The sequence below is a fragment of the Asparagus officinalis genome, chromosome 3 (genome assembly GCF_001876935.1).
Source record: "Asparagus officinalis chromosome 3, Aspof.V1, whole genome shotgun sequence".
Lineage (NCBI taxonomy): Eukaryota > Viridiplantae > Streptophyta > Magnoliopsida > Asparagales > Asparagaceae > Asparagus > Asparagus officinalis.
The window spans coordinates 66,864,511-66,876,853 of NC_033796.1; the positions used below are offsets into that span (position 1 = coordinate 66,864,511).

The following is a 12,343-nucleotide window of genomic DNA, read 5'->3' on the forward strand; positions in this document are numbered from 1 at the left end:
TAAAAAAAATCACAAATACGCGTTTTACCCCTCCTCTTCCACCTCCTTCCTTCCCTCTCCTCCTCCCCGTCCTCCTCCACCTCCTTTCTGCCTTCTTTCTCCTCTTTTCCTCCCCCTCCTCCTTCATCTTCTCCGCCATCTCCTCCACCTCTAGGATTTCTCCAAACCAAAATCTCCTCCACCTCTTGGGTTTTTTCAAAACCTAATCATCCCTCCTCTTTTTCCCCTTCCACCAATGGCCCCCTCTGCCTCCCTCTCTCTTTTCCCTTCTCCTCCTCCAACCTCACCTCCTTCCTCTCCTTCTCCTCCTTCCTCCCATCCTCCTCCCTCTCCACTCTCACCGCTGACTTGCTCCCCTTCTACTCTTCTGCCATCGGCCCAACACCGGCAACCTCCCTCCTTCTCTCCTCTTCCTCTCATCTCCTCTCAAATTAGAATGGAGTGTATAATAGGAATTTCAGAAAAAATTTTAACAGAAAATACCAAAAAGTATGACGGTGCAAACATGTAAGCAAATATACATGGTTTTAATCAAAATAATAATAATAAAGATGGTAAGTATCAATTTAGATGAAAGTTAAGATGGTTTTCATGTAAAAAAAAACCCTGAGAATTTTGTCTTCTGTACATATTTTTCCAACAAAAGCCTAAATAATTCGTATAGCTGTAAAAGTAAAGAGAGGTTTATTATCTCATTGGATACGCTAAAAGATAAGGAAGCAACCTCCCCTCCATCCTAACACATGGCCAGTACAAACTATGCAACAGCACGTGACTCGCCAACTTATTACCAGTAACCTTCCTTTCATTTTCTCAATAAAGAACCGGAGCCAAACGACAGACGATAGCTGTACTTTACTATATATTTGATGGAGGATGCTAGTAGCATGATCTCCCTACAATGCCTAAGCTCAACCCCCTTTTAAATGCAAACGCGGCAGACTAAGAGGTAAATCTTTTCTCACTGCCGTTGGAGGCTGTATCCAACTTTTTCTTGTGTGTGTAGCCAACTCATTATCCAATAGGAGGAGAACACCTCACTTGTCCCCTCTATTGGTCCCATATTTTGGGTCACTGTAGCAAAGCTCATTCTCCAGTTCAACTTTCCCCGGGATGAGCATAGCTTGGAAACATCATGGAACTCCAGCTATTCTTAATTACATACATTCGAAATCTAAACAAACGCAAAACACTTGTTTAGCAACCGCGGCTACTTGCTCAGAAGATTTATTAACTACACAACATCGACAGAATACGCATCAAAAAGAAGGGGGAGAAGAGGAAGAACACAAGGAAAGATTACAAAACAAAACAGACTCGCATAGGTTCCTGAGCAGAAGGTGTCAAAGTTACGGATTTTGCTAAATCGAGATCGCAACGGGTCAGAGCCTCAAGCAACAGAAACAAAAATACCCCTACGAGATAGGGTACAAAAACTTGAATCCAATAACTAATTCAATGTACCACCACCCTTCATAGCCTGAACTAGATGTATTAATTGAAGATGGCTTAGGATCAAGATCCAAAAGGAAGTTCAAAAAGGTTCAGGATATAAACATGGGTCCAAACAGTAGCAATTGTTTAGATTTAGACCCACCTTTTTTACACGACACCCTAGCATAACAAAGAAAGTATTCCCTCATGCATCCTTGCACGTTTAAGGCTTTTCTTCTGCACATGGCCTCTGGCCCATTTCATTAATCTTAACCTGTAAGCTTCCAAGCATAACCCTGCCCTACTTCCCAAGGAATACCCCAATGGATCAATCTTGCACAAGGCAGGCAATAAACAACGAATACAGCAGATCATCCAATGAATAGGGAATTGGGTCAATTGCTGAAGATTTATAAGGGTAAGTTTCACAGACTCCCCAATGCTTTGGGATGTTCCCCACAGTACCCCCAATACCCTGTTTTCCCACTTAAACCTCAAAGCTTTTCTCAATTAACCCCCAACACTCCAAGGTGTCTCAGATAGCCCCTCAATATTTTTTTTAACTTTTCCCACTTAACCCCCCCAAAATTCCAAAGCTCCAGAGTGCCTTAGATAACAACTACTTCAGTAAGAGATGGGGTTTGTCTGCGATAGTTGGGGGTTAAGTGGGAGAAGTTAAAAGCATGGGGAGGTTATGTGAGACACCAAGGAGTTTTGGGGCTTAACTGGGAAAAGCAAAGTATTTGGGGTATTGCGGGAAAAATCGGTAGTGTTGGGGGCTGTTGTGGAAGTTACTCGATTTATAAGAGGAAGAGCTAAAATTCTTAGGAGTAAGTTTCGGATGAGCAATGAGGAAGACAGGCAAATGGTTCAAAAGCTTTCTTACCAGAAAGAAGGAGAAAGAGAGAGATAATCAGTCAGGCCCCGCACCGGTGCCAAACACGAAGGAGAAGAAGCGATGGAGCTTCTGGAGGTCTGTGGCAGGTGGAAAAGAGTTGACTACAGTGGAGCCAAGTGTAAATGCGCCGGTCGCCACGAATGGGGTTTCAGAGTCCGAGGTTGAACAGAAAAGGCATGATGCGGTGGTCAGGCTGACGGCTGTAGGCAATGGTGGTAGAACGAGCAGGGATGTGGAGGAGGATGCTGCTATCAAGATCCAGGCTTATTTTCGATCTTATCTGGTATTTATTCTATCCCACTCATTCAAATTGGTCATAGATAAACAACATCAGGACTAGGTAGAATAGACGATGCAATTGAAGATGATAAGTTGATTTTGAAGGCTTTAAATACTAAATACTTCCCTCTCTTTCAAAATGTTCATAGGTAAACAATATCTTTAAATAGACAGGATAGACGATGAAATTGAAGAGAGTAAGTTGATTTTGAGACTTCCAATATTGGATACTATCCCACTCTTTCAAAATGTTCATAGATAAACAACATGACGACCCTATGCGGAATATATAATGAAATTGAAGAGGGCAAGTTGATTTTGAGACTTTCTATGTCGAATACTATATATCCCACTCTTTCAAAATGTTCATAGATAAACAACATGATGACACTAGGCAGAATATACAATGCAAATTGAAGACAATAAATTGATTTTTCAAACTAAATATATTCAAACTTCAGCTTATCATCAACCATTCCCTATTGGCAGTCCTTTCCAATTAGCTTCAGAATGAGAATGTTCTATCTTATTTTGTTTCAAACCATTGAATAGAAGCTCTAAAAATTCTTTGATCTTTCTTTTAACAAAAAAAAAAGTAAAATTCTTATCCAAATGAGATCACTATCTGCAGGAATTAAGTATGGCAAATACAAGCAGACTAACTAAATATAAGACAAGAAACTTATGAAAGAAGAGCTCAATAACAATTATACCGTGTAAAACAAGACCTAAATAAATATGAAAGAAAAGTATAGAAAGAAACTGAATATGAGATGACATGGCAGCAGTAATATAAAGCAAGCTGAGATGACATTGATTTTAATTTCTTTAAGGCAAGGAAAGCTCTATGTGCACTGAAAGGACTAGTGAAGCTGCAAGCATTGATAAGGGGGCACCTGGTCAGGAGTCAAGCCACCGAAACTCTCCGTAGAATGCAGGCTTTGGTCAGGGTTCAAACCAGAGTTCGAGCACAGCAGTTACAAATGGCAGAGGAAGCCCGAACCATCTCACAGCAGCTGCCAAATTACATAAGATCACCACAGCATCCTAGATTCCAGCAATCATATGTAAGTTATCCTGAAATTTAATGAAACTATAAAGGAAAAAAGAGAAAGATAACAGTAGGAGTAATATTTTTTGCAATAGATTCCATATGATACCGCTGTTATATGCATATGTCAATCGTTTCACTACAATTTCATAATTACAGGTATTCAAGACACTTTCACCAACGAAAAATTGGTGTATGTGTAACAGACTGACCATTTACAATGTTGTTGAAACCCTGCCTAATACTTAACAAATGTGTAAACCTTTATTCACTTCTAAAGTAATATGTAAGATGATGTATTTTCTCCTCTGGTAGAAGCTAAGTATTTTATAAGTTAATATAAATTAATTCTTTTATGTATGAATATCACCCAGATAATATATTTTTCAGAGATAAATACACACCTACCAAGAAGAAAGACACATATATAATGGGTCTCATGTTTGGTTCCGACAGTTGTTGCATCCAATAACCCGAGTGCATATATTGTTGGTACTAGTGCACATGTCCACGATAAGGAAACTGCAGTGAAGAGAGAGTAATTGTTTTCTTGTAGAAATACCACTTAACTAACAAAATTAAAACAGAAGTTTTTGTAGAAGACTCCACGTGATAGAATCTTTTGAATACCAAAGGGTACACATATGAAAATATTAATGACAAAGTAGGTAAGACTGGAAATCTTATATTAGGATTATGATGGACTAGGTTATCAGATTCACAAGAAGCTAACCATTTGGCATGCAGGGGATGGAGACAAATGCAGCGGAGAACATCAGAATAGTGGAGATGGATCTCGCGGAACCAAGAAGTAGCTTCAAGAGCAGGAATAGCTATTCCAATCCCCAATCCAGAAGAATAATAAACCACAGACACTCTGTATACTATTATGATGAGCGAACACCTTCCAAGTCAGACATCCAACCACAGTACTCACCGTCATCATCAGCCTTAACGGATATAAGCCCAAAAGCTCGAAGCGGCCATTTCGAAGAATTCTCCTTTGCAACAACTCAAACCAGCCCCCAATACTTTTCAGCGATCTCAATGCCCGATGCAACCCAGGATTCCATTGACTATCCCTTATTTCGTAGTTACATGGCCAACACACAGTCTTCGAGAGCAAAGGCACGGTCTCAGAGTGTCCCAAAGCAAAGACTTGACCCCTTTGAGCGACAAGCAAGCCGAAGGAGACCATCAGTTGAGGGAAGGAATATTCCAAGAGGAGTTACAATGCAACGATCTTCTTCTCAAGTGGGTCTGATACCAAATGGATATAAGTTTCCATGGCATCTCAAGCTTGATAGATCCAACATGTCTCTTAAAGATAGTGAATGTGGTTCAACCAGCACTGTACTAACCAACACCAACTATTGCAGATCTCCAGCAGCATATGAGGTGAGAATGTCATAATCTATGAACCGCTATATGACTTTATTTACATATCAGCCTCCTCCTACCATAGGAAAATTTGATTAAAACTTCTCTTCATATTTCCAGGCATATGGGAGTAAGTACTGAGCCACATGTAATAACAGCAAAAGTAGATGAAAATTAGAGACAATAAATAAAGCTTCTGGATATTGATACCTGCAATTGACTGCAGAAAAAAATTTCCAGTATCTAGGATGTGGTGATCTCATCAACAGCCTCATCCATTCAAGGTTTCAGGACCTGTGTCATTTCTGCTTGCACTGTTCAGATTCTTGTTGATTGTCTATATTTGTAACTCTTTAACTGAGCAACCGTGGATTGCTTACACCAGCATACCCTTTTAATTTCTAGCTTTTGTAACCTCAAAGAATTATTGGATTTGTTTACATTAGTTCCGCTTGTAAATGATTTAACATAAGGATGGCAGGCAGTAAAACATTTAAAAGATTCACTTGTCTCTAGACTGAGTACCACTACCACCATAATACTGCTTAGTAGTTTCACGTGAGAATTCGGCAAATGTCATCCCCTCTCTCAGTCTTGAAGATAGAGGTGGGATTTTTTGAAGTATTTCTTGCATCAACTGCTGCGATTTTGAAGATGTTTCATCCTCTGGAGTCAACTTTCCCTGAATTGGTTTGGCATTTAAAAGGTGCCGAGGATGTGAGAGAGTTTTACTCCAAGCTGGCTGCAGGAAGACAACAAAAGTCTCCCTGCTTATATTCTCAAAGTCTACAGGCCTGCAGACAGAGTGAAGAGTTGACTGAAGTCTACCTCTGGACAAGATATCTGCTGCTTCCCCTACCTGAACGATAAAGCTCCCAGGAGGTGATTTCACCACAAGGATCTTGTTCTCAGTAGCATCAAACAATTGCAAATATGTATGCCCATCTGGAGAAGAGAAGGGCTGACTCCTTGACCCCAAAGTGCAGTCTTCCATGGGGGCAGATGATATAAACAATGGTGGAGTTAGAATAGTGAATATCCCATAGTCGTAATGCCATTGTTGCCATAGATTGGAAAAAGAAGTTCTCCGGCATCTATGTTTTGAACAATTATCAGCACTGAGGTTTTCCATCTTTCGCTGCTCATCCAGGGCAGCCGTTTTCCATTCAGGAAAATTTATGTTTCCTGATGTTTCAGGTTCACGAGGAGATGAAGAATTATGTGTAACCATTCTTACTTTTTTCGTGACTGCTCTACTTCTCCTGTTGATCTCTTTGAGAATAAGGTTGTCCATTGTTGAGTGATAGTGGATAAGGCGTCCCTTGGCTGAGCATGAATCTAAAATACTTTGCTCTAGCTCTCTACCACCTATGACTTTATCACATGTTCTTGCTAAGCAAAGTCCAAGGTCCACCATACATTTGCCTAGTTCCTTAAAAGTACTCCCGAGATGCCTAAATTCAAGATCAGGTAATCCCTGCAACCCATGAACAGTTGGGTTTTCTTCTATATTGCCAATGCCATCCTTCGTTTTGCTTGGATCACATGAAAAGGATTCGAAGCTTGTATTCTGCCCATATTTTATTTGCAAAGCAAAGGAGGAGACAGTTCTATTTGGATCTTTCAAAGGAACGTCACTACCCAACCCATGCTCCTGGAATTTCAAAACAAAATCAGCTCATATTTCTTAACTAATATGGATATCAGATGAAGAATACATTGTGATAATATAGAGAAGCCCAACTTGTTACATGCATATTGCACAATTCAACAAAATGAAGTGAGAGACAAAGTTTCTCAATCTTAAAATTTGAGTGGAAACCCCACCAGATCTCAAGGTAAACCAAAAGCATTTGCATGTCAAAAATCAAGATAAATGTATGAGGAACATAGATTCGGTAGTTTATCCATCTACCTAATATACAATAACGGTCGGAGAATGTAGCGATTACAGGATCAAACTACATGGGTTATAAAAAATTCATAGAAACCAAGCATCAACACTTTTGTGTATGCATTAAATATCTATTTATGTGAAGAGTCTGTATCCATCCTATCTTTCCAAATATGTGTTATGAGTGTTGATCCTAGTCCCTACACAATTATCAATTTATTTCTGTGCGTAAGGAACACTATCTTAGTTCCAGTACATACATAGTTTAATCTAGTGCCTGTGACTATAAATAGACCTTGTAAGGAACACTATCTTAGTTCCAGTACATACATAGTTTAATCTAGTGCCTGTGACTATAAATAGACCTTTAGAGTCTGTAGCTACTCCAGAGTTTTTTTACATAGTTTAATCTAGTGCCTGTGACTATAAATAGACCTTTAGAGTCTGTAGCTACTCCAGAGTTTTTTTCTTTTTTTCTTTTTTTTCCTTTTTTTCTCGGTGGTTTGGGGATTGTGGGATTAGGGTCTAAGATCTGCGGTAACTCAATCAGATCAATAAAATCATAAATCTGCCAAGGCCTGTGGATGTGCATTGCGGCAGACAGCGTGAATGGTTGTTTATTCACATAAGCTGCAATCCTCTTTTACCACTTCTGCTCCTTTCTTTTGCTACCACAATCTCCTGCTCGACTTATAACATTTTATACGCCACTGTCAAAGATGATTAATGGTAAGGAAACCACGTACTAAGGAAAGCATAGGACACATCCATCGGCAGTGCATTTGCCACAAATCTCTCCAGTTGCCTTAAAATGATATGTCAATGCTATGACATTGGCGATACTACGCCCTAGTGAACTCCTTACGGACTGTGGAAGAATTAGGTTCTTTGGAGGGTTTCTGAATGTCTGTCAACAGTCTATAACTTCCATCAAATCTTTTTTGCTTGTCTTCGGTGATTTTTGGATTAATATTCCGGCTTTTCTACTTAATCAAAGCTCCCTGTATTAAAAATCTAGGTCATCACAGTCGAGAAACACATTAAATCAAAACGTACCAAAGTCCCACCATCTAAAGCACATAATACAGCATGATATCAAAAGTCCCAAATCCAAATTTCTCAGCTTTTATCAAAAGCCCTAGCCACAACCTCAAAAGCCCCTACGATAACCAAAACCCTAAAGCAAATCGCAGTCTTACCTTGAGAATCCGAGCCCGGTCCCTGCTGTCGAGGAGAGCTTTCTCTCTAGCCAAAGGAAGAAGAGTCCTCCGAAGCTCGTCGGCTCTGGGAAGGGCCCCGACGGACCTAGGGCTTTCATGACGGAACTCGAGATGGACTCGAGCCTTGCGGTTTCGTCCGATGAGAGTGAAGAGGTGGGTGTAGGGCTTGAGAGAGTGAGGAGGTCGGGGAACTGGAGCTCGACGGGGACGAGGATCTCTGCTTCTACTTCCATTTTGGGGGGAGAAAAGGGGGAAATGCGATGAGAAAAGGAGGAGAATTGGGAGGGAGTTTTTAAGGATTCCCGAGGGGTTTTTTTAAAAAGATAGGTAGATCCCTAGGGGTGTCCAAAAAGCCCGCCGGCCCGGCCCCGGCCCGGAGCCCGGCCCGGCCTCGGCCCGGAAACCCGGGCCAAGTCCGGGCTCCGGGCCAGGCCCGGGCCGGTTCTTTGGTGCCCGGCCCGGCCCGGAATAGTAAACTTTTATATTTTTTTATATTTTTATATTTTTTATATGTATTATATATGTATGATATATGTATATATAAATATATATAATATGTATAATATATGTATATATAATATATTTTTATATATGTATAATATGTCATATGTGTATATATATACTCTCTCTTAGTTTATAAGTATATATAAGTATACTCTCTCTCTTATATAAGTATATATAAGAATATATAGTATAGTATATTACAACAACTACTTCTTCCCCATTGGCCCAACGGGCAACGGCTACTTATGCGATTCTCCCTCTCTCTCAAGTTATAACTTATAAATATATACAATATATTTATATATAATATATGTATATATAATATATAGTTACATAATAATTTGTAAGTATATACTAATTACATAATTATATAAAAAAAATAATATTAAACTAATTTTTAACATTTTTTATCAAAAGAAGAAAAGAAAATAAATTTAAAAAAACTAGTTAAGATGTACTTATCTATTGTGATGCGATGAATTCCAAAATAAATTTATACTTATAATTTGTAAATGATTTATTAATTATTAATAAAGAATTTATTTTTATAATTTTTATTTGTAATTTATGTTATTTTAAGTGATTAATAAAATTATTATTTTTTATTAATTTTTTTTGCCTTTTTTGTAAAATTTAAAATTTAAAAAAAGTTGATAAAAAAATTAAAAAATAAATGAAAAAAACCGGGCCGGCCCGGAACCCGGCCCGGGTCCGGGTCCGGGCTCCGGTTTTGCCCGGCCCGGGCCCGGATTTCCGGGCCGGGCCGGGCCGGGCCGGCGCGGATGGACAGGCCTATAGATCCCGTGGGTCGTATTTTGATAGTTAGTTCCTCGAACCTTCATATTTTGATGGTAGTTCCTCAAACTGTATTGATGTGTTGACATAATCTCGTGGGAAATTTTTTAAATATTTAGCAAAAGCGATCTATTTTTGACCAATAGGTCAAAAAAAGATCGATTTTAAAAAATAATTTGGTCGAAACATACAGGACTAGTAGTCCCGTATGTTCTAAAAATCCAACTCCCCAACCGCGTCCGCGTAACCCCCATCCGCTCACCCCACTACAAATCCCAAAACCCAAAAAAAACCCTTTCACCTCCTCCTCCCCACCCGCCGACGATTCCGTGAATCCCAACCCCGTGATTGTCACCGTCGAGTTCTACACTCTGATGGACGTCCCGTTTGAGGATATTAATGGGAATCACATGCGTCGATTTGAACAGCATGATCTCGGGTGACGTTGCAGATCTGGACTCGGCCAGGATCAACTTGAAGAGCGGGGATTTGATCAACGCGTGGATTGACTACACAAAAAAGAGAATCTTGCAGGTTTTCGTCTCGTACTCGACTGTTCGCCCTTCGGACCCGTCATTTCCTACGGCTGACATCTGGGCATTCACTAGGCGAACCAGGTAGGTGAAGCGCTGAACGAATTTATCGTCGACGTCGAAGATCGTCAACGTCCCCAGGGAGTTCGCCTACAGGGTTTGAGGATTTTGGAGTGAAAGGGTTTTAGGTTTTGGGATTTGGAGTTCGGAAGCTAAGGAGGAGTAGGAGGAGGTGAAAGGGTTTTGGGATTTGTAGTGGGGTGAGCAGATGGGGGTTACGTGGATTAGAAAAAGGAGGGAGAACAGGGAGAGAGCCGGAAGAAGAGGACGCGGTTAGGGAGTTGGATTTTTAGAACATACGGGACTACTAGTCCCGTATGTTTCAACCAAATTGTTTTTTAAAATCGACCTCTTTTTGTCCTGTTGACAAAAAAGATGTCGGTTTTGCTAAATATTTAGCAAAATGGGCGATTTTTCTAAATATTTAGCAAAATCGGTCTATTTTAAAAAATTTCCCTAATCTTGTTGGTTAGTTCGGGTTATAAATTAAGGGGAATGTTTCATTTTTTTTAAACTATAGATGAACAGTTATGTCCCACACCTGGTAATTTTCAAACCCACAACTAGGGTAGTAGGGAAGCCAGAATTTTTTATTTTAGGGGGAGGAGTGAGACCAATAATGTAAGTTACATGAACACAAATTCCCTCTAATATATTTAATAATAAAATCAACTTCAAACCAAATTTGTATGCTTTTTCATTCAAAGATATAACACCACAAAATCTAAATGAAAAAAAATCTATATCTATATCTATACTACTTATAAAAGAGAATACCCATGTTAAAACTTTTGATTTACTTTTTTTGCCTTCTCAAATTTTGATAATTTACAATTATACCATTACTTTTGAATAATGTAAACTAATTATCCATAACATCTTATTAATTAAGACCTCCTTTCTTTACCACATATTGAGGCATTCATTAAAATATAATTAATATAAATACATTTACAATGATAAAAAATTATAAAATATGTTATAATTTATTATAGATAATTATTGATTATAATAAAATCGCATAAAATCATTAGTGTAATAAAATATTTTGTAAAATAACTATACATAATTTATTAAATAATATATTATTAAAATTTTAAATATCTAGTTATAAATTTTAATAAATAGTATGTTCTCAAATATTCTTAAAAAGTATGACATTCACTACTTATAAATATGTTATTAAATTGTTAGATGCCTATTTATAAATTATAACGAATTAATAAAATACTATTATAAATAAAATAACACACTATTAAATATTCTTAAAAAGTATATTATCATTCAATAAATAATAAAATAAATTTGTATAAATATTTTATGGTAAAACAATATAATTATTTTAACATTATAACTTAACTAAGAATTACACTATTATTTAATACATTATAGTGAATAATAGTGCTATAATTACACTATATATAGATATTATAAATAAGAATAGTTATAAATAACATATAATTTATTATACTTATTATAAGTTACAAATAAAAATATTATATTATATATTATAGTATAAAATAATTATTTACTTTTTTATAAATCATACTCCCTTTAAAAGCACGAGTTTGGGAAAAGCTTTCCATGTTCAATATTATCCTTCACTATTTTTAATATTTTATTTAAATCTTCTTTTATCCTAATTCAAATTATATCTTATACTAATCCCACGTAAACTATGTATAGCTCAACAATTTAAAAAAATAAGATTAATAAAATACATGAAACAATATTTTGAATATTTCATTATTTTAACATTATAACTTAACTAAGAATTACACTATTATTTAATACATTATAGTGAATAATAGTGCTATAATTATACTATATATAGATATTATAAATAAGAATAGTTATAAATAACATATAATTTATTATACTTATTATAAGTTACAAATAAAAATATTATATTATATATTATAGTATAAAATAATTATTTACTTTTTTATAAATCATACTCCCTTTAAAAGCACGAGTTCGGGAAAAGCTTTCCATGTTCAATATTATCCTTCACTATTTTTAATATTTCATTTAAATCTTCTTTTATCCTAATTCAAATTATATCTTATACTAATCCCACGTAAACTATGTATAACTCAACAATTTTAAAAAATAAGATTAATAAAATACATGAAACACTATTTTGAATATTTCATTTAAATCTTAATCTATCAAAATACTAAATAACTAACTAACTAACTAACTAACTAACTAACTAACTATATATATATATATATATATATATATATACATAGTATAAATAGTAGTAATACTATGGTATAGCGTGGTAGGCGC

At 36.8% G+C, this 12,343-nt stretch overlaps 2 protein-coding genes across 2 annotated transcripts; one reads left to right on the forward strand and one right to left on the reverse strand.

Moving 5' to 3' along the window:
• Positions 314–5,547, forward strand: LOC109834287 (protein IQ-DOMAIN 14-like). The gene is made up of 4 exons (XM_020402271.1): positions 314–2,615; positions 3,445–3,678; positions 4,410–5,060; positions 5,163–5,547. The coding sequence occupies exons 1-4, from the start codon at positions 2,283–2,285 to the stop codon at positions 5,181–5,183; spliced, it is 1,239 nt and encodes a 412-aa protein (XP_020257860.1). The 5' UTR covers positions 314–2,282; the 3' UTR covers positions 5,184–5,547.
• Positions 3,294–8,389, reverse strand: LOC109835239. Its single transcript, XM_020403224.1, has 5 exons — positions 8,349–8,389; positions 8,136–8,241; positions 4,396–6,696; positions 4,067–4,184; positions 3,294–3,658 (listed from the first exon to the last, which is right to left on the reverse strand). Exons 1-3 carry the CDS (start codon positions 8,387–8,389, stop codon positions 5,545–5,547), a joined length of 1,299 nt encoding a protein of 432 aa, XP_020258813.1. The 3' UTR covers positions 3,294–3,658; positions 4,067–4,184; positions 4,396–5,544.